The sequence below is a fragment of the Neofelis nebulosa genome, chromosome 6, assembly GCF_028018385.1.
Source record: "Neofelis nebulosa isolate mNeoNeb1 chromosome 6, mNeoNeb1.pri, whole genome shotgun sequence".
In the NCBI taxonomy this organism is placed as follows: Eukaryota; Metazoa; Chordata; class Mammalia; order Carnivora; family Felidae; genus Neofelis; species Neofelis nebulosa.
This window is the reverse complement of record NC_080787.1, coordinates 52,937,548-52,965,342: the sequence shown is the minus strand read 5'-3', so window position 1 is coordinate 52,965,342 and position 27,795 is coordinate 52,937,548. Positions and strand designations below refer to the sequence as shown.

At 39.1% G+C, this 27,795-nt stretch overlaps 1 protein-coding gene across 2 annotated transcripts in view; it reads left to right on the top strand.

Annotated features, from left to right (window-relative positions):
* The window catches only part of PKHD1 (PKHD1 ciliary IPT domain containing fibrocystin/polyductin), a 473,171-nt gene that overhangs the window by 228,218 nt on the left and 217,158 nt on the right, over positions 1-27,795 (top strand). For both annotated transcript variants that reach the window (XR_009263031.1, XM_058734233.1), the window contains exons 48-51: positions 7,201-7,378; positions 8,815-9,010; positions 19,972-20,037; positions 26,101-26,229. Coding sequence is in view for 1 of the 2 variants with exons in the window: in XM_058734233.1 (XP_058590216.1) it covers positions 7,201-7,378; positions 8,815-9,010; positions 19,972-20,037; positions 26,101-26,229 (569 nt within the window). In the remaining variant the exon portion in view is untranslated. The remainder of the gene's footprint in view (positions 1-7,200; positions 7,379-8,814; positions 9,011-19,971; positions 20,038-26,100; positions 26,230-27,795) is intronic.

The following is a 27,795-nucleotide window of genomic DNA, read 5'->3' as shown; positions in this document are numbered from 1 at the left end:
TAGTAGTCGTCATCATCGTCGTTGTCTAGAGCACTCTACAGGTATTTCATTTGTCATGGACTTATTCAAATATCAATAAATCAAACCATGATCTCTCTCTAATCATTCACTCTATCGAGTGTGGGACAAATTAAAAGAGTTTGTAAGACATTGCAGGTTGGCCAACCAGTCCCTCTAAATTTATAAGATGTACATAAAATAGTTAGGACACAAGCATGTATTTGAAATTATTTTTAAAAGACTAAAGAATAGAGAAGTTAAGAGTTATTTGTGGGTACAAGTCATAACTGCCCCCCACTTCCTAAGAAGTATTTTTCTGGAGAAATTATTTTCTTTGCTTCAGTTCTCACATCAATAAAATGGACATAATGGTATTTATCTCACAAGGTCATTGCCTGGCATATAGTGAGTACTTAATAAATGTCATCTGTAAAAAGACATATTTTATGTCTATTTTACAGCTGTAATTTACAAAACAACATATAAATATACTGCTAACTGAATAAAATACTATCGATTTTATGTTTCTGAGCAACAAATGCCTGGCAAGGGAATTAAGTAAGCTCAAATGTAACTTAATCCAATTCTTCAAAAATAAGGAATACTTTCCAACAGTTATGTGATGCTCTACTGATCCAGCAAAACCTTCCAGCTAATCATAGAATTTGGAGTCATTGAGGACATTCTTTGATTCATTGTGCCCCAATACCTTCTTTTTCTTTCTTCCTACTTCTGGAAAAGAAAAGGTTAAAGTTCTTGTTGATCACCTTGATTCTTAGATCTTGCTTAATATCCTCTCCTGTAGTGCTTGCGTTCAGTTTTTACCTATGTAACTGCTGTTAATGTGTCAGTGTTCAAAGTATAAGGCACCCCCTGCCTCTGTGAATGCAAAAGTAAAGAAGAGTTCAAATGGAAATTTTGGCCTAGCTTTTCCTTTAATAATCGCCTAACTCTGTTTCCTAGGGATAAGGGTACAGCATTGCTAATGGTATCTTTTCAGTCCTCAAAAGAAAAAAAAAAGTGAGACAGGAAAATTCCAAGAAGTATTATCCTTTCTTATCAGCAGAGGTTACAGAAATAAAATAGAAAAAGATCTAAAACTCATAACAGACCTCAGACTGAGAAATATCATCAACAATACTACATGGTTATTAAATTTCATGAATAATAAAGGGGCACAGTAGTGTGCTGGTAAATGTTTAACAACTAGCTCTCTAGAATAAAAAGCCCTGATTTGTAGCATTTGCCCAATTTCATGGTGAAAATACTCTCCTATGACCTATTCATTCCTACTGATGGTAGGTATGCTGTCACTGAACACAGCCTTGGGTTGAGTGGTTGGCAAAGTTCATGAGTAAGCATTGGTCAGTTCCACCACAGCCCCTGATATGTGTGTGTGTTTAGAAAAGGGAAGATAAATTTGTTTGTTTGTTTATTGATTGGTTTATGAGAGAGCATGTGTGCACATATGCACGTGAGCAAAGGAGGAGTAGTAAGAGAGAAAGAGAATCAGAAGTGGGCTAGGAGCTATCAGCACAGAGCCCCATGATGTGGGGCTAGAACTCATGAACCATGAGATCATGACCTGAGCCAAAATCAGGTACTTAACTGCTTAAGCGACTGTGACAACCAGGCCCCCCAGGAAGACGAGTTTCTTAGTCTAACTCCCTACCTGATATATAGTAACATTGTTTTTCAATATCCCTGACAAATGGTTGTTTACTCCCTGGGGGCATAACTCCAATGGTGATATTCACATGTTCTGAGGTAGTCATTCTGGCTGAATTCAACAGATCAAGAGAAGAGATGCAGTAGTGTATGAAGGGTTATCTTAGGTAGGATAGTTGGCATCTATTTCTTCTCTTCATAGATTAAGATATAATGAGAAGTATTGTCCTAAGTGTGCTGTAAAAACTATAGACACTACCTTTGAGGAGATGCTAGGTTGATTCCAGGGCTTCTCTAAATTACATTATTATTGCTTCAGCCAACTCTGAAAAAAGACAAACAGAAATAGAGACCCACAAAGTCATGATGGAGTGTGATGTTGGGGTACACCCATCAGAAAGACAAGGATTATTAAATCATATGGCTTCCTCTCTGCTTACCAGTTCTATTTTGTATGTGAATATGAGGATTATTTTTTCTTTAATTTTTTAATGTTTATTTATTATTGAGAGAGCATGAGCATGGGAGGGGTAGAGAGAGTAGGAGACACATAATCTGAAGCAGGCTCCAGTCTCTGAGCTGTTAGCACAGATCCCGTCGCGGGACTCGAACTCACAAACCAGGAGATAATGACCTGAGCCGAAGTCAGAAGCTTAACTGACAGCCACCCAGGCACCCCTGTGAATTCGAGGATTATTAAAAGTTTGGGGTAAAGACTTAATGTTGTGGCTTTCTTCCTCTTTTTAGGTGTCTTACTCAGAATGAGAAATATTTTTAGGTGTTTCTTAATAAGGGTATATAAAAATTATTGATACATATAAAATATCACTGGATGGTGCCAGCCCAGAGGTAGGATGATGGATTTCTGACAAAGACTTGTTATGAGCTCAATGTATTTTAAAGGGTGCTCAAGCAGGGCTTTGTCACACACACAAAAATGTTGGCTGTGCTCAAAATTTCGATTTTGTACTCTTTGTGCAGTAAAAGATGAGAGTGACAGCAGTAAGCGTGGATATTCAAGAGATGCAGCACCATTTGAGGCTAGTTATTAGGATGTGTCTGGCTTAGGAGATGTGTAATTACAAGGGGTTTATTTCACAATTGTTCTGAATTGAGAGCATTTAGAGCTCAATGCAGTGTTTGTCTTAATACAGAGATATGGACCCTCAGGAAAAGTAAGCTAATGGTAAACACAAACCAGGGAGTTAATATTTGTTCTCATTGGTATTGTTGATTGCCTAACAAATCCTTTGTGGGCAGTATACATTCAACAGTTCTACACAGTATATGGGCACTAAATTACAAAACTGTTTATGCGACTAGTATTTTAAATTGGTACTTAGGCTGGGAAGTTTTATCAAGCGATACTGCTATATTTCTAAAGGAAAATATCCCTTAGTTAAAAACAAGCTTCGTTATTAAAAAAAAAAAAGAATAAAACTTAAGGCACCCCTTTGAGCAGGAAAAGGAAAGGAATGGTTTGTGGTTCTTTTGTCTTTTTGATTATACCCAGAGCTGTTGCTGATGCAGAGGTAAGGGTTAACATTTAAAATGGACTGGTTGCCTCCTGATTTCTTGCACATAAAGCCATGAGAAGTTCAGGGAGAGACTTCTTCCCCTAGTAATGAAGCTCTCTGCTGCTAATGGCCCATGCAGACTCCCTTGGCTCCTCCAAATTAGAAATACTTTTGTGCTCCTTTGCTTCATTAACAGTAAAGAGAGGGAGATTGGTGGCTATTTAGGGCACAGGGAAATTGGTGGCTATTTAGGGCAAGTGAAAATTGTAGTCATTATGGTTGGTAAATTCTCTTCATGGTGTTCTTCGAGTCTTGATGTTCTTTTGGTGCTTTTCAGAAGAGCCCACCATTGTCACTTCTGGCATTTGGCCTAGAAGGACAGGAGCTGATTTGACTTTGGAGTTTTGGCCCCCAGTGATGGTCAACACAAGGCATCTTGCCTATGGGGAGATGGGTGTTTGACATTTTAAATTTGTTTTCGGAATGCACCATTTCCACTACCAGTTGTAATCAAGGTATATTTGATAAACTCCTTCTCTACATGGATTGAATTACACAAAGATGGTGCTGCCCATGAGTACCTGTAAAACTGCATCCCACGTAAACTTTAGTTGAGATGGATGGGATGGCATGGGAGAGTCAGGGCAATGCATGAAGAAGGAAGAGGAAAGGATAATTTAGTATCACAATGTGCTATGATGGGCCTCTGGTTGATCAGACAGTTAGCATAAGATTATTGGATGCTGCTTAGAAGGACAAGGGCATCAGAAGGAAGGTACAACTGTCCCAGAGACAAACATAACTGAATTAATGTTAGTATATAGTGGGTTTACAACATTTGAGGAGGAGGTCATGTTTATAAGAGCTTTTGGAAAATGGAGAGTATGGTCTAAAAAATGACTCCTTCAATAATTGGAGTTACAAACAATAGAACCAGGAGAAATTGTACCCTAAATGTTGATTTATAAATGTGATACTGTTAGAAAGTTGAGAATTAATTTTAGTCAAAATTATCAGGAAGATTCTTGGGGCCACATCACTGAAATTAAGAAGCATTTGTGGAAATATCTACCCCATTGATTTTTTCTTTTAATTTTTAGAATTTTTAATGTTTTTTTAAATTTTAAATTTGAGAAAGAGAGAGCAGGGGAGGTGCAGAGAGATGGAGACACGATCTGAAGCAGGCTCCAGGCTCCCAGCTGTTAGCACAGGATTTGAACTGAAGAGCAGTGAGATCATGACCTGAGCCAAAGTCGGACGCTCAACCGACTGAGCCACCCTGGCACGACCCCCCCAATTGATAGATTAAAAAAGTTTATTTATTTATTTTGAGAGAGACGGAGACAGAGTGAATGAGGGAGTGGCAGAGGGAGAGGGAGACAGAGAATCCAGGGCAGGCTCTATGCTACCAGCATAAAGCCAGATGCAGGGTTTGAACTCATGAAACCATGATACTTGCAGAATCTCAAATACTCAGAATCATTCTGTGGACTGTGAGGAATCCCACTTTACATACTGATCACTATACCTTCTGCAGCCAACCTCTCTACCTCTTTGGTATTTCTTGGTTCCAACTTTATCTCCTCTTAACATATTTGTTTTACATTTATTTCTCATAAAACTATTTTTAAAATGCATTGGTTGGACCACATTGTGCTGGATCATCTCCTGGGACTCTGGGATGCACGGTTTTAGTTGGAGGCATAGAGAGTCATGACGACTGAGGACAAATGGCTAGAAAATACAAGGAAGAAAAGTTAGCTTTCTAAAGATTGCCTAAAGATTAAAATGTAAAAATAAACTCCATAAATGTAATGATCTTCTATGGGAGGATATGAATGTCTCATAACTAGTGGAAGGGACAGGCAGAAATTTGGAGGGAATTTTTGCAATGGGTTGGAAGTTAGGATAGATGACTTTTATGTCCATTCTAAAAATATGAGTTTAGGATTGTTCTTTAGTTCCAGTCTGAATCCTCGTATACATATGAAAAATGCTAAATATCCCAAGCCCAAGGACAGAAAATCCCCCTCCAAAACTTCTAAAGGTTCAGTTAATGCTGCATAGGGAAATCTGGGGAAAGAGTAGTTTTCTTTCTCCCTCAAATTTCTGAGCATTTTTAAATTCCTTTCATTTTATTAATTAATGAATGAAAGAAACACATTTATTCTTACAAGAAGTATGTATAAAATACTGCATTTCCTGGGCCAAGGATCTGTACCATGAAAAGTTTTGAGTGTGTTTTTAAATGACCAAATACCATGGGTACATTGCTAAACATTAAAATAAATAGTACGGAATGGCAAATCTGGCACATATGAGGTTCTTTTTTAAATGAGCTGTGAGTAGGGGCGCCTGGGTGGCTCAGTCGGTTGAGCGTCCGACTTCGGCTCAGGTCATGATCTCGCGGTCTGTGAGTTCGAGCCCCGTGTCCGGCTCTGGGCTGATGGCTCAGAGCCTGGAGCCTGCTTCCGATTCTGTGTCTCCCTCTCTCTCTGACCCTCCCCCGTTCATGCTCTGTCTCTCTCTGTCTCAAAAATAAATAAACTTAAAAAAATTAAAAAAAAATAAATGAGCTGTGAGTAGATATTACTGGGCTTAGTGGTGATGACTGAATACATATATTATCTCTAAGTTTCACAGTAGATATATATCAAAGATACATACTGTTGTTGCCTCCATTTTAGAAAAAGTAAATTAAATCCTAAAGAGGGTCAGTAATTTGCCCAAATTCATCTATCTAGTGTATGCAAATATAGATTCCCAATTTATACCCATTTGACCATAGTACCCAAGCATTTAACACTAAAAACAGTTTTCTTTCTATAAAATGCACTGGTTTGTAAATCGGCTTTGGATATGCGCAGGCCACACCTTACTTTGAAAACCCAACATCCTCCTTTGTCTCATTTCCCTCTAGTTTGAGAATTTAATTATCTGCCTGCAGCAAAATGCCACAGTTGAACATTCTCATGGAAATCAAACCGAAGGGGGAAGGACAGTCATAATGTGTATTGATTTTTTTTTTTTTTTTTTACTTTTGCCTCTTATTTTCTGTCCACTTTGACTTTCTTTTAGGGTCTTAGCATGTGGCTAAATCTTTTTATGTTCTAGTGAAGTCTTAAAAATCACTTTCTGTATAATTTGTAGAACTTAATAAATTTCTAGTTCTACCTTGTGACATTCATAATAATTTTGCTGTACTCTGCCTCAATTTCCTCATTTGCTAAAATGCACTTCTAGAAATGCTTTATATAAATTAGGAAGTTGGCACCAGCTGTTTTGGAGAGAGTTCATCCATTCACTCTTCTTTCATGTAATAAACATCATTTGAGTGCTCGTAGGTGTAGGCCCTGTGTCAGGGTAGAGGATACTAAAAAGGAGAAAATATCTCTAACTTCAAGATCTCACAGTCTATGTTAATAAACAAAAAAATCCAGCACTAGGTGGGAGTAAGCACTGGGAATTGTGCAAGCACACAGGAGAGGAGCCAGGTCATCTCTTCTTTCTGGGGAAGGTGATTGGAAGGCTACTGAAGCCATTTTTACCAGGTGGTTGGAGGTGGGCTTCTGAGAGTCTAGGCATGTTAAGTTCTGGGCCTGAGTCATTGCCCCAATAAAAATATTTAATAACTATATGATATGTTTTCTGATGCTGATAAAATTGGTCTAGGGCAAAAATCAGCCCAGGGACAATTCTTTATAAAAATACTATTATATATTCTTGGCTATATGAAGTCATTAAGATGGCATTTATTAGTGGCCTCATATCTGAGTATTACTACATTCAACCCACTAGACCAGTGGAATGCACTAATGATCCAGTGATGTCTTCCCACTGGGCTATTTTGACCCACAGAGTGCTTACTAAAAGTTCCATGGATACACAGACAAGATAGCTCAAGACACACATGGGAAGAATAGAAGATGAATTACCACTGATGGGAGAGGAGTGGATTAGATCCAGAATAGACAAATAACTCACAACTCATTTTTTTCTTTTTAAATTACCCTAGAGCTAATGCTCCAGATGTTCCTTATGATTTAATCATGACTGACAGCAGAAATAAGACAACCATAGTCAATTATGTACGTGACACATTGTCTAACCCTTATGGCTGGATGGCTCTGCTCTTGGATCAAGAGACTTACTCAGTGCAGTTTGAGAACCCTTGGATCAACAGATCTCTGCAGGTAACCCCAGGAATTCATTTGCTGGTATGGACCATTTCCCAGGGATTCTTATCTTTTTTTTCTGTGAAATAGCAGTTTGCAGGTATTAACATCTTCTGGTACTGATAACTAAAGCCACCACAGCATTTTGGCCTAGTGAATGTAATCTGAATATAAGATATGGTGGTTATTGTTTATTTTATTTTTTAAGCTTGAAAATTTCTGAATCTGTTTGAATCTTACTTCGAATAACAGAATGGTTATACCTGAAATTTTAACTTTATTAATACAATGAAAAACATCTAAGCCTCCTATAGAATTATATTATTATAATATTAGGGATTAAGAACCAATCTTCTCCAGGGAGAAGAACCAATTTACTCCTGGAGAACCAATTTTCTTCAGGGAGAAGTGTTTGTAGCCGGAGAAAATGTCTTAACAAAACATTTTCACATTGCATACTGCCACCTTGTGGTCAAAGATTAACTTGCACATGAAGGTCTGGACCTTCATTGGGGTTGGTTGAAAGAGTCAAATGGTTAGGGGCATCCAAGATAGGAATAGCCATGTGGAAAGTGGGTGCATTTTTATGAAAAAAAGATAATCCAATGGATTTCTTTATGCTCATCTTCTTCCTTTTAATGCATTTTTTTCTTCCTGTCTCCTCATATACATTCTTCTTAGGGTCATGAGATCAGGTCTGACTTGGGACATAGTTTAAGGCAGAATCTCCTTTAATCCTTTCTCTAGCAACCCTTCCCACCCTTCCCCTACCTTCTCAGAAAGGACAGCTATTTCCTTCCCTTGAGGTTCCCAGGAGAACATCTTGGAGAATTTTCATGAGGTGAAGGCAGCAGACTGATGACTCTGGAGGTGAATACCCTTGTGTCTATCCTGGTGCAGTACTCCCCTGCTTTGTGGTGTGGGGCAAGTTACTGAACCTCCGTCTGCCTCAGTGTCCTCATCTGTAAAATGGGGCAGTAATAGTAACACACGGAGTTGTTGAAAGATTGGATGTCTTGGTATGAATAGAACTTGAGCATGTAGCAAATGCTCCAACAGTGCTAGCTTATTACTATTATAAATGGATGGCCCTACTATCATTGCCTGCCTCTTTAGGTGATGGGAAAAAGTGGAAAAGAATTCTGGATCTGGCTATGTATCTCACGGCAGTTTGACCTGGGACAAGTCAATTCACTTGTCTTGTTTTTCTTCTCTGTTGAGGTTGTTAAACAAGAGAAACTTATAGAGTCTTTCCATCCTCATGTTCTAAGATTCTGTAGCTCTGGTTATGAATTTATTATGGAGTGGATTTAAAGCCTATTTTCTGCAAGAAGAGTAGTCTGGGTGTGAACTGCTGTGTTTCTAACCTACTCTACTTGCTTTCTTTGTATCTATTTTCTGGGGAAAGCCTTCCTTATTAAATGAGCATTATTGTATTGTTCTCTCACTTAAAGTACTCAGCAACGTTTGGCAACTTTGCGCCTGGGAATTACCTCCTGCTCGTGCACACAGTCTCGTGGCCTTACCCTGACATCCTCATAAGGTGTGGGAGTCGGGTAGGGCAGTCCCTTCCATCTCTGCCATCACCTGGTCAGGACCAAGGTTGTGACTGGTTCTTCAATACCCAGTTGAGGCAACTCACCTATCTGGGTAAGTATAACTGGATGAGAATTTTGAGGGCACACAGTGGGAAACCACCATTCACTCTCCAATTCTAAACGTTTGTGGTATGAAGTTATGAGGAACTGGAGGGGAGAGCCATGTGTTGCTGTGAAATGATTGGACTCTGAAATCTGACAGCTTGGGCAGTTGTCCTGAGTTCCATGTCCCTTCTCCTTGTGCCTAGCCATATATCCACAGAGTCTGATCTACACTTGAGCTCAGGGACTATTAAATTTTAATAGCACCAGAGAGGGGAGTATGGTTAATTCTCTGGTATTTGTAAGTCTTTGCCGAATGGATTGTTGTATATTTTATTTGCACTGAATTGTACCATTCAAATTTTATTTCTGATTTGATCAACCATAAACTATAAAAACTCAGGATGGACAGAGATCCCTGAGACTGTTTTACCACTAAAGCTGAATGCAGCCATTAAGTAAGAGCAAATAGGTGACATAAACTTTAACTATGACAAGGTTCACTTGATATATATTCTAGAAGAGAATTTTAATTTCAAATTGTTTTTTCTATTTCTTAGCATGCTTGTGAAGAGTCTGTCTTGTCTATTGGTCAGATTTTGTTCATGAACTGCAAACTTTAAATGGCCACATAAACCAAATGTGGTAAAGGAATATTTGTGGCATAAAGAAAATCAAGTCATGCAACTACAGATCTTCTTCTCCTTTGCTATCCTTATTTATTGAATTAATGGCAAGTTGTGCTATTAAGCTGTTTATTCACATATATGGTTTAAGTGCACATCTGTGTAAGTATGCATATTTATATATAGATGTACAGCTGTGTGCTTATATGAGCGTATATATGATGTAGATGCATTTTTCAGTTTAAAACATTTTTATTAGGTAGATAGCTTTTATTAATTAAAAAAATTCTTTGTATCAGAATAACCTAGGGTCTCCACCTTTAAATGATAGGAGTTGGAAAAAGGACAGGAAATCACAGAGGGTCAGTTGGTTGATTAATAAACATGGAGACTGTAGGTCCTTAGGAGGATCCCCAGTGTTCTATGCAGTGGTTTCTGTGGTCATTTGTGCCACCTGTATCCTCTGAGTGAATGGGTGGGTAGGTGGCTAGAGCTACTTCTGTTCTCATTTCTGGGCGGTCCAGTGAGGATGTGAGGATTCAGGGGGAACTGAGTCTTGTGCTGCTCCTCGGTGGTAGTGTCCTGTGCAGCTGTGTTGGATTGGGTGGGTTTGGTTATGATTTTGGATATCCTTTCCGTAAAGTTTGTATTCTTGCTGGAAAGCTAATAAGGCCATGATGGCAGTGAGGTAGTTGCTGCTGGTACCTCACCAAGACCCCGAGCAATAGTGTTCTGGCTCTTTGCCGATTAGTTTGTCACTTCCGTTTAATTGTTTTTTTGGACCACGTGACTTTATAGGTCTGGGTCCTAATTGTTTTTTTGGACCATGTGACTGGGATAATTTACATAAAATATATTTCGTCTAAGAGGAGAACATAAGTCAAGACCTCACAGTTTATGTGGACATATTCCTGATATTCAAAAAAATGATATGGGGAGGGTGGTTTATACAGAAGTTTCATTTTATCATAGTGAAACTGCTTGACCTCTTTCAGGTCCATTGAATTTCCTGCCAGGGGTGGGGGATGGAGAGACCATGCTCCTATTCCTGGCTAGCTTTGCGTTCAGAGTGCTGCTTCACTGACAGCTGGCTGTGTTTCATTAATTTGTTGACCACTTCTAAGCGGACCATCTTTTGTATTGTTTGTTTGCAACCTTACCACACATCCCTCAGGATAGGAAGTTAAAGCAAATCACAATTATCTCTGTTTCCTCCATTTGGCTGCTTTGTGTGTGATTGTGAAGATACCTGACTCATCTTAGACTCAGGTGAGAAAAGAAAAAAATCAGAACCCAGGCATTCTAGCTCCTGGCTATAGCTCTCCCCACTAGAGTGTGCTGCCTACTAAATAATCATTGATCACTGACCAAAAAGGGTGGGGAGTGCTAGGCAGGGTTGTGGGAGAAAACTTCTCATTGATCCCCAGTGCCAAAAAACAAAAAGTCCTGCACACATAATACATGTTGAGAGTATTGCTCTTCTCTGTGAAGGCAAGTTTTGTCTTTCTTTAGCAAATGTGTCTTTATGGGATGTAGGTTCTTTCGAAAGCTCATGGCCAGAGCTTACGGTTTAGGGTTTTAATCAGTGGCTGGCTATTTCACCTGGGGCGCACAATTATAAATGCTCCATGTCTCAGTGGCTTCAAGTATACGACGAGGTTAAGAATATCTACTTATCTCTTGGGATTGTGGTACAAAACACCCAGATATCTTCAAGTGTGATTAGTATACCCTGTTACTTTACTACACATTTTCTCAGTAGATTATTTCTCTAGATTTTTTTCTTTTTTTCCTAGAAGATTAGCAATGCCACATACCTTGAATTTAGCGTACATGTCATGACCTTTCTGAAATGGTCTCATTCCATTTTCCTTGACTAGATTTTATAAGATAACTGAGATTCATGATAACATGACATATATGATATATTGTTTTCGTGTTCGAAATTTAATACCACTTAAGCAATTGTTACCCATAGAATAAGATAACCTAGCTCATTTAAACATATCTTTCAAGAAGATTGGTTAAGGTTGCCTTTCTAAAGCCCCTGAGAATTTTGCCTAATAAGCCACTTGTGGAACAGACCGTAGCAAAATACTCGTGTTCTATAGTTTGTGTTAGGACCATGAGGAGCAACGTTTGATGTGAGAAATGGCGACAAATGGTTCCAAACTGTAACTTCTATGACATGCTTGGGAATGGGGAAGACTGCAGGATAAGCGTTCTTTTATATTTTCAGAGTCAGAGTCCAATCCAGCAAGCCCATTTTTTCTGTTTACGCGATCTGATGAACTAGCAGCTCCTGTCTCTGCCTTCCAGAGCCAGTTCCCCACTGCCTCTTTCCCTGCTGTTTTTCCAGGGATGTTTCAGTTCATGGTTAACTATTTTTATTTTTTAGTTACATTAACGCTATGAAATAATTAGTCAGCTAATTAATCTGGTTTACAAGCTTTGTAGGATTCTTCAGCTGTCAGTCAGGCCCAGGCCTGAGGCCTACATCTAGTCTCAGCTCTCTTGCCCATGTGATTCCCGTTGCCATGGCTACTGGCTACATCTGCTGACACCCCACTCTCTATTTATTGCTTAATTAAGAATTTCACGCTCAGCCCTTATCTGCCTCTAAGAACAAGCGCACACTGTTAAGAAATTCCAAATTTAGGCTCAGGCACAAGGAGAGCCTTTCTTGCAGGCTTGGCTGGATGGAGCCTCTCTAACGATCTTCTCGGCATCCCAGCCGCCACCCTTCAATCAAAAATCATTAAATGGGGCAGAGATAATGAGCATGTAGCATATCAAAAGAAGGATGTTTGCTTGGTCCAAAGGAGGAAAGGCTGCTAGACCCCATGCTCAGCTCCACTTCAAAGGGAGATGAGACTGCTCATCACTGGGGCCTGATAAAGCCTCATTTGTTCTGGGCTTGACTTATGAAAAAGGTCTGGTGTGTCAGGGTCCCGTCTCACAGACGCGGGATCCCCCGACCACTTGCCTCCACCTCTATCAGCCCCCCACCCCGCCCGCCCTGGCCTTCCGCACACTCGTGTGTCAGCACTCAGGCAGCTGGGTCCCCCCAAAGCATCAGGCGAAGCGTATAATCACTGACTCTCCACTCACAATGGCCACTTGTAGGGGGGTGGCTGGGAGGAGGCCTTCATCACAATAGGAACACAATTATTGCAGCTGCTAGGGAGGGCTATGCTTCTTCCTGTAGGAATATAATAGGACTTGCCCCAAAAGGGAGGAGAAGGCTGGGGGGAGGTGATGGGGGTTGAGAGGGGTGGAGGAAACCATCTTGAGTTGATTATTCATATTCTGACTCTTGGAAGCCCCATGCGGAGCCAGTGGGGTTCCAGCAGCTGCTCGTGCACAGTCCTCTCCTAATAATTGTACATTCTGTCAGGGGTCAACTTACTTTTGACCCTGTCCTTTTATATCACGAAAAGGCTCTTTAGGGCAAACTGTTGGGTTGTGGCAGGGTGCATTAAACGCCCACAGCCTCTTACCCTTGCTTTCTCCTCCACCCACCCAGCAGCCGGTGATAAATTCATGTCAGATGCTGAGCCATTCACAGTTGCCCTCCCGGGTTCACACAGCCCCACTCTCGCAGCAGAGATGCAGCCGGGCTGGATATTGTGTGAGGCGGCAGCTGAGCCAGTGCCTGCAAGGCGCAGAGGCTGCTGCCTACCAACTTCTTCTGATCTGATGGAAAAAAAGACATGTCTAGCCAGGCTGGCCAGTGCCTGTCTCCAAACGGCCCCCTCGCCAAGATAAAGGCAGGCTGTTTGGCAAGAAGCCGGGCCTGTGTTCCAGGGCAGGAGGGCTGTAGATAGAAAGACAGATGGATCTTATTGTGTGCTCCAGTTGTCCTGAAGAAGTCAAGTCACATCACACAGAAGGCTCAGAAAAGATGCTGTTAACCTGGGAGATCCTGAAAATAAGGAGTGTCTGTCTTCCTGAGGTTGTGGCCAGGAGATCATGGGTACCTCCTGGGTTTCTGTCTTCTCAAAGAGCTCAGGGCTCGGGGATTAGGGCAGGCTGCTGCTTACATCCTTCTGTTGTTCAGCTGGTCCAGAAGACCCCCAACAACTCCTTGGGAAGGAATTCTGTTAGCATCTGTGGAGTAGAGAGGACTCAACTTGCTCCCCTGAGCATTTTGGGAGGCTTTTATAAGCAGAGCAGAATCATAATCCTTTGAAACTCTGCCGCCATTCCCATGCTGAGGCCCTCTAAGGCAATCCATAGCATTCTAGTTAATAAATTAATTTACATTCTTATAGAAAACTCATTCCCCAAAGATCCCCAAGGATTTTTGCCAGTAATATAGAGGATTGACTTTGGGGACCTGCACTAACCTTTATGGCAAAAATATAGAGAATGGAACAGGAGCTGGCGATATGAAAAGAGACTTTGCCTGTCCGTTGCAAGAAACTTCTTTCCAAAAGGAAAAGGAAGGAAAAAAAGGAGAAAAGGAAAGAAAGAAGCAAGGAAGGAAAACTCAGAAGTCAGAATCAAATACTTTTTCTAGGAATCACTCAGATTAAGGAGCTAATTCTTAGGGATGCTGGTGGCTAGCCCTAGTTCATGTAGGGAATGGGTAGTACAACCAGTATTCAAAGTCAGCCTTTTTGACTCTAGTTTGGTGCTTTTTCTAGTATACTACTGTTGTGGGGGTATTTTTTAATGTCTATTTATTTATTTTTGAGTGAGAGACAGTGAACACAAGTGGGGAGATGGGCAGAGAAAGAGGGAGCCAGAATCTGAAGCAGGTTCCAGGCGCTGAGCTGTCAACGCAGAGGCCAGCACTGGGCTCAAACTCAAGAACTGTCAGATCATGACCTGAGCCAAATTCAGGCGCTCAACTGACTAAGCCACCCAGGTGCCCCATTATTGTTTGTTTGTTTTAATACAAGCTCACGTGTGTACCCTTGTAAACCAATTCTTTCCCCCCCTATTTATAGGAAAAACTTGCACTTATTGAGGGCTCTATACTTCCTAAATTTAGGTATTTGAATACCGTCTTCACCATTTGTCACATCCTATGCCTCTTGTACCTTTGTTTTCCTAAGATTTGTCTTAAATCAATTCCTGCACTGTCTTATTTTTAAAACCTAACCTCATTTTAAGCAATAATATCCATAAAATCATGGGTTCAATGACCTAGTTGCTTTTTCTAAAATTCAGTAACATTCATAGCTATTAAAGTAAAACACTGATGCTACCAAAATCATTACCTCACATTTTATATTTTGAGAATATAATGTGATCTGCAAATTTTTGGTATCATTGATGAAAAGTAAGAAATGTGAACACAGGGATCTCTTTTTGATCTGGGTATCTTTCCTCACTTGGTAAGAACACCTGCTCCGGAGAACAAACCACATTTTTGAGAGAAGTTGTAAAATTCCTCAGTTCAGGGCTTTTTATTTTATTTATTGTATTATTTTTAAAATATTTGTCTGTTTGTTAATTAATTTATTTATTTAGAGGGTGGGAGAAGGGGCAGAGGAAGAGAGGGAGAGAGGATCTTAAGCAAGCTCCATGCCCAGCATGGAGCCCAACACAGGGCTTAGTCTCAAAACCATGAGATCATGACCTGAGCCAAAAATCGAGAGTTGGGTGCCTAGCTGACTAAGCCCCCTAGGTGCCCCTTTTAGGGCTTTTTAAATATGCCTCATGGGCAAACAGCTGGAATGCTTGTTTCCAGGCCCCTCCCTTGGAAGTTCTGCTTCTGTAGATCTACACAGAATCCAGGACATGACAGATGCCCCATACAAGTGTGGCAGGCATCACTGAGTCACAATAACAATCGTTATTGTTTTCTGAGTTAATTAATGAAGGTTTAATTGCGCTAACTCTCAGGACTGTAGTTAATGTAGATATTAGATATGTCTATTGTGTCTTTTTTTAAAAATTTTTTTAACGTTTTTACTTATTTTTGGGACAGAGAGAGACAGAACATGAACGGGGGAGGGTCAGAGAGAGGGAGACACAGAATCTGAAACAGGCTCCAGGCTCTGAGCTGTCAGCACAGAGCCCGACGCGGGGCTCGAACTCATGGACTGCGAGATCATGACCTGAGCCTAAAGTCGGCTGCTTAACCTACTGAGCCACCCAGGGGCCCCATGTTGTGTCTTGAATAAGTTCTTTTACACCTAAAAAAACTTATATCCTTCCATGAATGAAAGCTTTTGGGGATAATGGAAGACTCAAAGATGATCACAGGATTTTCATATAATGTTTCTGTGAAGGATTTTAAAAGATCCTGTGTTAAAAGGGCCAAGGTGGCTGTGTTGCTGCCCCTGTGAAGCTGAAATCAGATGGAAGTATGGTCCTGTGAATCAAGCTTTAGCTACCAGGGACCAGTAATTCTCAATGGTTAAGAGAAAAAGGCTAATTTCTGGGGTGTGTGGTCATGTTTGCTGAATAGGGAGGGAGACACAGAGCAGGAGTGTACAGGTGTGCAAGATGGATTTGGGAGAAGAGGTGGGTGTAGAAGATAGGGCAAGCTAAGCTGGAATGTAGAGAGAGAGGATCAAACTTGACTGCTGGTCCATGAGAAGAGAGCTGGAACCTGGGTCCAGAGCAGACTGAGACTGAGAGAGAAGGCATGAGTCAGGGAGAGAATGGGTGAAATCTGCAGACACAAATTGCAGGTGCTGTTTCAGATTCTCTCCATGTGTAGTCAGTGGCTGACTTATGCTATGTAAATGTGATCTGAATGAGGGGCCCCAATATGTGCATAAACGTAATGGCAAAGTGTGAATGGGAATATGGATCAAGAATGAAATACAAAAGGAGTCAAGGCCCATTAAGATGCCACCTGTTTGTTTTTTTTTTAATTTTTACATGGATAAGTACTTATTTCTCCCTTCAAAATTGCAACAGAGAATGGGACCTACTCAAGGAGAAAATTTTTTCTTCCCTAGTGCCCTAGTGAGGACAAAATTTGCCGGGAACAGTACAAAATTCTGGAAGACACTAGTATCATATTTGGCTGAGTAACTCTCCTCTTCCTTAGCACATTTCTCACTTTCTTCTAGATCTCTGTGTTTATAGAAACCTTATATTATATAGCACTCATAAGAATAATTTGGCAATAATTGGCCCAAAGCCTTCTTTTCTTTTTGAGGACCAACCAGATATTTTTACAACCTGGGAAGGATAAACTGCAATGAGTTTCCATTTATAAACAAAGTAGATTCACCACTCTCATATTACAAACTTAGAAATCATAAGCACCGAGAAGACACATGCATAATATCACAGCCTGCGTAAGGCTTTTTTCCTGAGTCGTTACCTTTTTTCTCAGATTTTCATCCCTCTTTGTATTTTCATCCCTCTTTGTATTTGTCCAAATTGGAAGTGACACTTCACATTTACACTGCCTTTTAGAGAGTCAAAGCACTTAGCAAACTTTAGCTGATCTGGTTAAGTTGCTTACAACTCTGAATAATATGGCTCATCATGATTAGGTACAGCTGTAAAAAGAGTAGAAGCATATTTCCTGGGTTTTGTTAACTGGCTGCTAGAATAATGAGCATGCCATAATAACAGTATTTATAATCACTATTATTCATGTGCCAAGAACTGTGCTAAGCATGTTACAGGAGTTACCTCATGTTTTCTTCCCAATAACGCTATGAGGTAGATAGGACAACTATTTCCATTTTCACAGAAGTAAGGTTCAGAAATGGTGAAGAACTTGTCAGTTACCCACATCAAGGAACTGGAAGACCCAGGATTCAAACCCAAGGTGTTAGACCTCATTCAGCACCACTCACTCTGGCTTCACTCTCAGGGTGTGGAAATGGTGTTGGGGAAGAATAACCCTCTGACCCACTCACATCTCAGAACCAGCCTGCAGAGGGCCATGTACAAGTGATGGTGAAGGAAATCAGACTTTTTCAATCTTTCCTACTTTGGTAACTTTTCTCCATTTCTTTGGATACTGAAACTACTCCTCAGATTGAATGGTATTCACACACTCGTTCTAACCAAATAGGTTATTGCTTTTCAATATATGTTTTTGGGAAGAGGCTCCCCAGGAGGTGGGGAACATTTTTGCATGTGTAGAGGCTGAACAAATTCAGTGGTCATGCAGTTCAGAAGCCATCAGTGTAGAGCGGCAGATATGATAGCCCACTGACCAGGAAGCCTTGGATTACCAAGAACAGGGCCTGAGTTAAGTGAGTTAGTGAATGGAAGGACAAGAGGAACAGCCTATAATCAGGGTTGGATATGGTGAGGGTTAGCCTTTTTAGTGTGCAGGTTAATCATCACCATGATGGCTACAGTGCACAATGCTTATGGTGGTTTTTTTCACCCAGGGGATTTTGGATACATTGATTATTTTCCCTATACTTCAAATTTATTGACCTATATAGTGTGAAAAAATGATGACTCCATTTTCCCTCCCCCAACCATTCCTCTTACAAGTATAAATTATACTTATTTTGAGTTAAATTAATAATTATAAAATGACTACAGTGGTTTTGAAAAAAGACTTTTTAAAGTGAAACTTTACTTTTTTACTTTACCTCTGTGGCTGTGTCTTAAGGAAGAGAACACAGATGTACTGAAATCTACAATTACTTGGAAGCTGCTGTTAACAAGGATGATTTATATAAAATATTTAAATGAACTAATAACCCTTTCCAAATGATTCCTGGAATTTTTCCCAATTTTCCTTCTTTAGATTTTGATTCTTATACAATATTTAAAATATTTAAAAATATTACAATTTTTAATAACCCTTTAAAAGGGTTATTTCCTGCCTCTATTTGCTCATTTTGTTGAAATTGTCAGCTAAGTCCTGGGTATCCTGAGTTGAGCACTATAAATTTAGGATTTCTAGATTAGTCCATGAAAATTAAATGTTTACATGTCTAGCAATGTCTAATGTCCTAAGGTACATGAGAAAGTTCCTCCCTTCAAGATGTAGAGACAGAGCTAATGATAATGCAATCCTAAATTTATCACAGCTGATGCTTGATAAGTATTTGCTAAGTTGAGCGCAAGCTTGGGATAAATAATAACAATATCAGTGTGTTCACAAGTGGGTAAGTTAGAGATTATAGAAAAAAAGATGAAATACTGGGCTGGTGGCATTATATTTATTTATTTACTTAAGATAGAAAAATGGGTAAAATATACAAAGGATAAAGAAAGAATATAAGCAAAACCTTGGAAGTAGTGATAAAGTAGAACACATAGAGAACCTGTTGGTCATTGTACCTAGTCACAATATATGTACAGTGTAAGGAGAAAGCCATTCTATATAATGAAGAAAAATTAAATGAGAATAATTATCAAAATAAGAATAGAGGCATAGGAGAGGTCTCATCATGGATCTCTTTAAGGATTATTATTCCTATTATTTTTTTGTAATATTCTGAAGTGTATGCTTTGTAAATAGACAAAATGATCCTTGGTCTACTCTGTCCTGTGTGAGAGGAAAGGGTTTAGGGTTCCTTGGAAAGGCAAGTGGAGAGCATGGGTTTGGCCAAGTCCTCAAGGCTGCAGCCTTCAACGGCAGTGGGCCCTCCAGGGTGGGAGGTGTTGGTTCACATGATATCTGATAAGGCAGAAAGGTAATTAACCAATAAGAGACAAGGTGTTGCTGAAAAGTGGAGTTGGTGCACCTGATTACTAATTAATCAGGCGTGAGAGCACCTTGTAGATGCATCCACTATTTAATTATAGCAGCCTCTCTTGGCAAAGGAGCATATGTTCCCAGCTTAATCTACTGGTTTATACTGACATCAAATTGTCATTATCAGAAAGAATCAGGCCTTTTGATTATTTCCACTAATTTATTGAACACTTAAAATTAATGAACCCCAGGCCTTTTAAATGTGCTCAGTTGGTTTGGAAGATGAAGGAGAAAGGGGGGTGGAAAAAAGCCTTCATTAAAAGGACAATTTGTTTGGATAAAGGTAAAGCAAATACATTTCATGGGTGATCTGAACTCTATTGAAAAACACATGAATTCTAAAAGCCAAGCCTTCAAAATGATGGAGAGGAAGTAGGCTATGAGGTGTGCCCTCCTGACCAACATTGGCCTCCAAAGAACATATGGCTAAAGGGTCCCCTCCCTAATTATTTATGTGTCAATTCTCTTGGAGACCTCACTGCAATTAAGTTTAATCAAATAAAAGCAATCAAAATCAAATGTTGAAAATCAATTGTTAGACTAACTAACAAGGACTTTTTTTTTGAAAATGTAGTTAGGTTGGGAGGAATTTAGGATAAAGCCATCTTTATCACATGAATATCTTCTGTATTAAGATGTTCTTTGCATCACATCCAAGTCGTGTTTTTTTTTTTTTGTGTGTGTGTGTGTGTTTAGTTTCAGGTGAAGGCCAAGTCCAAGTGACTCTCCAGGTGAAGGAAGGTGTGCCCCCTACTATTTCAGGTGAGTATTAACCCACTCACCAAATAGAAGTGCCTGGTACAGCCGAATGTCCTCCAATAATAGTTCTAGAAATTCCTTCATTCTAATTGTTTTATAAACAGGCAATGCTTTCATGCCTAACGATTCCCTATTGTGTCATCCCTATAACTGAAAAATGTGTCTGCATTTCAAAGAAAGATATAAGAAGGGTGCCTTTCAAAACATTGGAAAGTAAGAATTAAAACATGTAAATAAGCACATTTCATAAATTATGGACCATATGTGCACACCGGAGTCCAGATCTGCAGATGGGCCATTAGGCTTCTACCAAATGGAAAGAAAAATTCAGGGTATCTCAAAACTTTAATTGTTCCCAGTAATTTCAGGACATCAGGGTAAACAAATCCTCCCCAAAAGTCAGATGGTTCTGTGAAATCTCTCTAACTCATAAAAGCCAAATTCTCAAAGACTAAAAGACTCATAAACACCTTCTAATGTATTTCATTGTTTGTTTTTGTTTATCCTGAGTAAGTTTATGCATTTGCATCAGGGACAAATCTTTTCAAAAGCCAAGTTTTCCTTTGATTTCCAGGCATTTTTTGGTGTTACATCAGAGCAGAGTCCATGCTAATCAGAAAATGATCTAACTCCTTCATTTAAATTAATAAATAAATGAAATAAAAGGTACTAGACTAAAACTAAACTAGATGCATTGATGGCTACTTCTCCATGCTTATTGGACTGGGAAGAATGTGGTTCTTTGTTTTCATAACTGTTTCTGGGCTGCCATAACATTTTGTTCTTTATGTCCCCTGTCCTTTATCCTTATTTTCCTTTAGGTGGCTCAAAATGCATTATTTATTGTCTCTTGTGCAAGATGTAGAAGGAAACAATGATGAGCAATGATCTTTGGCTCCATGGGGTCTTATGGTCACATGGGGATGTCAATCAAATGACTAACTAAATAAGCAGTAAATAAATCTCCTTTAAAATAAGTGTTACCAAGAAAAGTATCTGGGAATTCTCTCTTCTCTGACAGTTCTGTATTCAAATTTCCAATTGTTTGGGTCAGTCTCCATTTGTAGAGAACATATCTGTTGGGTGTAGGTCTCATGCCAGGCCCCCTCAGAGGATACTGGACTGTTTATGGGTGGCCATTAATTACTCAGCCAGCTATATATTCAAGGTGTCATGCCACTCAGAACTTAGTAGGAAGATTTTTTATTAAGGACTCTTTGGAAGGTGACTATAGGTGGCCAACATCTAGGACTTCTTAGCAGGGGTCAGTTTAACTGGAAGACGTTTCACTTGACCTATCAATTATAACATGCTAAATAAATAGAAAGCTTCATAGAGTTACAGAGTATTAATAAGGAAAAGAACCTCACATGCTATCCTATCTAATTGCCTCATTTTACAAATAAGGGAATGGAAGCCTAGAGATTAAATAGTTTGCTTAAGTCCCTCCTCTCACTGGTTGAGCCTGGATGAGAGCTCAGGTTACTCAACTCAATTCAGTGTTCATTCTGCCATATAAACTCTACGTGAGTTTATACCATATAAACTCTAAGATATTTAAATTACCTTTTGAACATATACTAATTTATGACCTAGATTAAAATTAATCATATATAAACTTGGCTAGTTTTCCTAGCCAAGATAATTTGGAACAAGAAATAATCCTAAAACACAGAGTTACAGAACTAGTACATGACCATTCATCAGGAAGAAATTTCAAATATTAATATACTTTGAAGATATTCCCTGATTCCCATGGTATAGGGTACATGTGTTAATGTTAAAATTTATTTTAAAAAATTTGTTTACTGTTTATTTATTTTTGAGAGAGAGAGAGAGAGACAGAGCATGAGCAGGGGAGGGGCAGATAGAGAGGGAGACACAGAATCTGAAGTAGGCTCCAGGCTCTGAGCTGTCAGCACAGAGCCTACCTTGGGGCTCCAACTTGTGAACCCTGAGATTATGACCTGAGCCGAAGTCAGACGCTTAACTGACTGAGCCACCCAGGTGCACTGCTAATGTCAAAATTTAAATATGAGTGTGTATTTCACTTAATAGAAAGCTGTATTAAAAACAGTAAAATTATTACAATAACAAAAATTCTTTGAAAGCAACTAATGGCATGATTAATGGAGTTCTCTGTATATGTTAACCCATTCAGAGATTCAACATGAGTGTATAATGAGCAGGTCATTCATGTTCCTCCAACACTATGGTCTTACTTATATCCTCTCAATGTCCACAGTGCTTTATACAATATTGGAGAGGAGAAAATGAGCAAGGAAACCTACTTTGGGGGGAAGATACGAATATTTCTGAAGAGCATTTACCCAATGATGTATTTTCAGTGGGGGGTACCTGGGTATATGGTGCATAGTGCCATGAGAACATTCATATAATCAGGTATATTCTCTTCCTAAATTTAATCCTTTCCCCACAGATCTAAGTTTATTTCCTTTCCTCACATTTCTGAGAATCTATCAGCCCTTCTCTTATTTACAGTTAATCCATCTTTCAACATCTTTTGAATTTTGTCCCATCAGTAAATGACTCTGTCTTGTGTAGTTAGCCTCTCCTTTGCTGGCCTCTTCTGGTCAGTGCCTCTCAATTAAAATAAAACAAAGCAAAACAAAATTCATGGATACTGAATATTCCTCTAGTTGACATCTCTGCTGCAAACTTCTCGAAAGACTAGCCTCTTGATGCAGAGCTATAAAAAGCTTGGTGGATGAAGGATCAAGGTGGAGAGGGCAATATTTTGTTCAGATAGATAACAAGTTAAGACCACCTTAAATTGTGGCTTTTGTTGAGTGACAGATTTGTGGAGGAAAGCAAGATGAGGCCTCCTTATAAATGTTGGTCCTGACCAAAATTCATGGAGTCTGGTTTCAAGGTAAGACTCATTTATCTAAAGATTAGGAAGACAAATAAAATACTAAGGGTCTCTAATCATAAAATGTTCAATCCTCAGTGAGCGTTTTGGATGATCTGACCCAGTGTCTTCCCTTCCTTCCCTCCCCTGCATCCCTCAATCCGCTATTATCTACACTGGTTCCACCTCAACCATTCCGCTGGAGCCACTTTCATCTGGATCATCCATGCTCTGGTGGCCAAATTCAGCTGTCAATCCTTATTCACTCTTTTATCAGAACTTCACTGTTAACAAGATCACTTCTGCCTTCTGGTCATGTTCTATTTCTTAGGCTGCCAAAACATTCCTCTCTCCTGGTTCTTCATGCATGTCTCTGACTGCTTCTTCTTTAATTCTAGTAGGCTTCTTTTTTTCTCCCCACCTTTCTTTAATAATAATAGGCACAAAGAAGCCTGATATTAACTATAGAAATCTAGTAACTCTGCAAGAGACTGAAATGTCTCCATGAGAGTGTTCTTATCTTAAGGCAGAATGGTATAGAATGGTCAAAGTCGTTCATAATAATAATTCTTAGAACATTAAGATTCAGTTTGTCCATTTAAAGACAGTTTCAGCTCTCTTATATATTAGAATGAAGATGACAAAGTGAAGAATTTGTTTCAAATCTCTGTGATATAAAGAGTTTTTGAAGGTTGGTATATGGTTTTAAGGAAACTGGTTATTCCCCTTTTGAAGTATCACTGGAAATAAGGCAACAGAGCATCTCTCTCTGGCCTCTGTGGTGCTACTTAGTGGCTATTTCAACAAAGCCTTCAAGCCATCCCCACCTGAATATTTATATTACTGGAAAGGAGGCAAAATTGGGAGGAAACTAGGTATTACAGTCTTGGTGTTTATAAGATATTTATAAAGCCTCTTTCTGAGTGAGCCTTGTGCCAAGACCATGACTGATTCCCTTGGTGGAGTGTCTCTTTTGTGCTGATTAAATTCCCTAGGATTTCTTTCTTTTTTTTTTTCATTTTTAATGTTTATATATTTTTGAGAGAGAGACAGAGTGTGAGTGGGGAGGGACAGGGAGAGAGGGAGACACAGAACCAGAGGCAGGCTCTAGGCTCTGAGCTGTTAGCACAGAGCCCAACATGGAGCTTGAACCGATGGACCACGAGATCATGACCTGAGCCAAAGTCGGACACTGAACTGACTGAGCCACACAGGCACCCCTAAGTTCCCTAGGATTTCTACTTGACCACAATCTATATACTTTTCAGTTACCCAAGGGCTTTAATGAGACCATGATTACAAGGGAGTTGGGTTCCAGTAGACAAAGTAACTGGGCATTCCCCAGGGTTCTGACCTAAGACATTTTTTCTTCTCATTTGTAATCCTCTGGAGATATCCTCACCATCCTCAGAGTTTCAAATACAACCCTGAAATCCATCTCTTTGACTTAGAGCTCTCTCCTATTCTTCAGATTCATATCTAATCCCTGCTTGCTGTGTATCTCCACCTGGAGGCCTTTTCAAAGACACCCAAACTCTATATTTTCCAAACTGAATTCATCAATTCTGTTTTAATGGACATCTCTGCCCATTACCACCTATGCCAGGAGTCATCTTTGTCTCTTCTATCTTTGTTACCATCTTTGTTGCATCACGCTTGGATCTCTGATTATTTCTCCAGCCTCATCAATTGCCTCCTCCCTGCTCTGTGTTTCAGCAACACCAAACTGTTTAGAGACCCTTCACTTAATGTCTTATTTCTTGCCATTACTCATGATCATCCTCTCTGTCTGTCTCACCACAACACCCTTTCCCTTTATCACTCCTAAGCCTAAAATGCAGCTCAGCTGCTCCCTCTCCAGGAAGGCTCCTCTATCAAGGTTTCACTTCCTCTCTGTTGGGTACCATTAAAGAGAACACCTTCAGAGCTCTATCCTCCCAGGATTTATTTATACAACTTACACAACACTATTTGCTCCTTTGGAGGAAAGAATGGCCTTTTATTCCTTTTTCTATCCCTACTTTTTAGGAAATTTTGGTAGAGAAGGTACTCATTATTTATCCTTGTGAAATTAGCATAATGGGTGAGATTTTTGTGCCCCCTCCCCCCATCACGTGAGATACCACATTATCTGAACTCTTAAAACTCAAATAACATTTGGTATCATCTGTGAATCTTCTCATCCTCTTTTGAGAGACTGTCTGTGCCCTCTGTCTCTGTGCTAGGGATCACACTTCTGAAAAGAACATGTGGGTGCAGTTCAACATGGTGTTGTGCATGATGGATATTGGGCAGCCCCCACTGGATATTATTAGATTTATGTTACCATTCCCTCATGAAGTGGCCAGTGGATGGTTGAAAAGGAAATGCCATTTGACCATCAGTGGCAGAAGCAATAAAAACCAGTTGGAACATATGAACTGTAGGTAAACTACTGCAATGAAAGGTGTCCAGATTTATTATGCATTGCCCTTAATATGCATTAAGAACTATGAGAAGATTATACCTTTGACTCAGTGATTCCATTGCCAAGATTCTATTTTAAGAAGATATCATTGTTACTGGCAGATTTGTATAGAGAGATTTAACACTGCATTATTTATAATTTTAAAAGTGGAAAGATCCTAAATGCCAAACATTAAGGATATTATAGACCTTGTATATGATAGAATATTATGTACCTATTAAAATTATGTTGCAAGGAGTTTTAATGACATTAGAAAATGCATCTTAAAAATTGCTAAGCTAATTAAAATAAGAACTGAATATAAATTAAATATATGATGTAATCTCAATTATATAAAAATGCTGAGAAATTCTGGAAGGAAAGCAAATATAAGGTTAATGGCAGTTATCTCTAGGTGTTGAGATTATGGGTAATTATTACTATTTTTTTCTATATTTGCATTTTCCAATGTTCCATGATGAGCATATGCCATATTTACATAAGGCAAAACACAAATGTGTAATAACAAAAGTAGAATGTATTTTCCCTAGAAATAGATGTAATTGAAGAATTGAATACTTGCTTTATAATTGATAAAATGATTTTTGGAAGGTTATAAAATATCAAAAGACAGCTACCTTGGGAGGTAAAAATATCATTCGTATCCTAAAATAAAGACAGAATTTGCGAGTTATTATAGTGAGTCAGATTTTCATAGTTACTTTTCTATTTTTCTTTCATTTTGTAGCTTCTACCTCTGCACCTAAGTCAGCTTTAAAATGGTCCCTTCCTGAAGCATGGATAGGCCTTGAAGAAGGCTGGGGAGGACACAACCATACCATTCCAGGTCCTGGGGATGATGTCCTGATTTTACCCAGTGAGTAAAACAGTCCCTTAATTAAATAATCACAGATAGACTGAACCAAGACAATCCAGTTGGGAATTATCTGTCATTTAAATATATTGTACAACATGTAAAGAATGTGGGCATTCTTATTTGTAGGCCCTTATATCTATAACTTTCTTTTTTGAATTAATATAGGTGAAGAATTTAATAGTCCTATGAAATCTGACAAAAATAGCTCTGTTTACCTTCATTAAAGTGGAATGGGCAGTCACCATGCCACAAGGAGTTAGAAAACTCCACTAATGGGATTTATTCTTATATGTCAAAGAACAGATTTTCAGCCAATTCTACTGTCCTTATGTTTGAAAGACATAGTGTATAGAAAGAAGCAATTTGCAAATTACTTCTTTTCTTTTGCCTTTATGGATATTTTAAATACAGAACTTTTAAACTTTAAATATAGAATTTTTCAAATATAGAAAATATGATGAATAAGCTCTTCTGTTGCCACAATATGTCAAAGATGCTGGAAAAGGAAACTGATAAAAAAAACGGAAAAATAAAAGTCTATGTATGAATATATCTATCATCTAGATGATAGAACCCTCTTCCCATATACACATATACACACATATGGAAGAAAGAAGATTCTTCAGATAAACAGAAACACACACCCATACTTATAAAATTATTTCTGTTTTAAAGATTTTATTTTATTATTATTATTTTTAAGTAGTGTCTACATCCAGCCTGAGGCTTGAACTCACAACCCTGAGATCAAGTTGCATGCTGTACCAATTGGGCCAGTGAGGTGCCCCCAAAATTCTTCTTTCTTACGAGCCAGTTCTTGAAACTCCCAGAAAATCTCCCTAGCCTGAAAAGAAAATATTTTTCAGAGAACAAATATCTCTCCCCTAAAAGACCTACTTTCATTTATGGCTTAATTTGAACTTCCTAAGGTAATCCTGAATTTAAAAACATCCATACCGGAAGAGGAATATTTGGTCATCTGTGAAGTGATGTCAATAAATGTACAACTAGCAACATGGCAGGAATTATTCTTCATGTGTTCACTAATTCACTCTTCATAATAACTTTGTGATATAAGTATTATTCTTAATCCTATTTTTACTGACAAGGAAACAGAGGCCCAGGGCAGTTAAGTAACTTGCCCAGGTTCACACAGTTTGCAAGTCAGCAGTCAGGATTTTAACCCTGGCAGTCTGACACAAAGTCCGTAATTCTTACCGAATCAATGCATTCTCTTTCTAAGAGGGCAAAGAGTAAATGAAAAAGAGTAGTTGTGTTTCTTGCTTTATTTAGGATACAAAATGAAGGCAGAATGATTAAAACATGGTAACCACATTTTGGGCATTGGAGTTGTGCCAATACAGCTGTGCAGAGAGAGATGAGAGACAGGAGAGGGCAGGCTGACTAGTATGAACTTGAACTATTATTATCATTCTACTCCCCTATCATCCACTTCTCTCAATGGAGAATGTAACTTTTTGAATAAACAAGCTCATGAGTCATTCCCATACGGAAGGGAAAAATCTGTTCTGTTGCAGCCATTTCTTTGATGAATGTAGCCAGCGG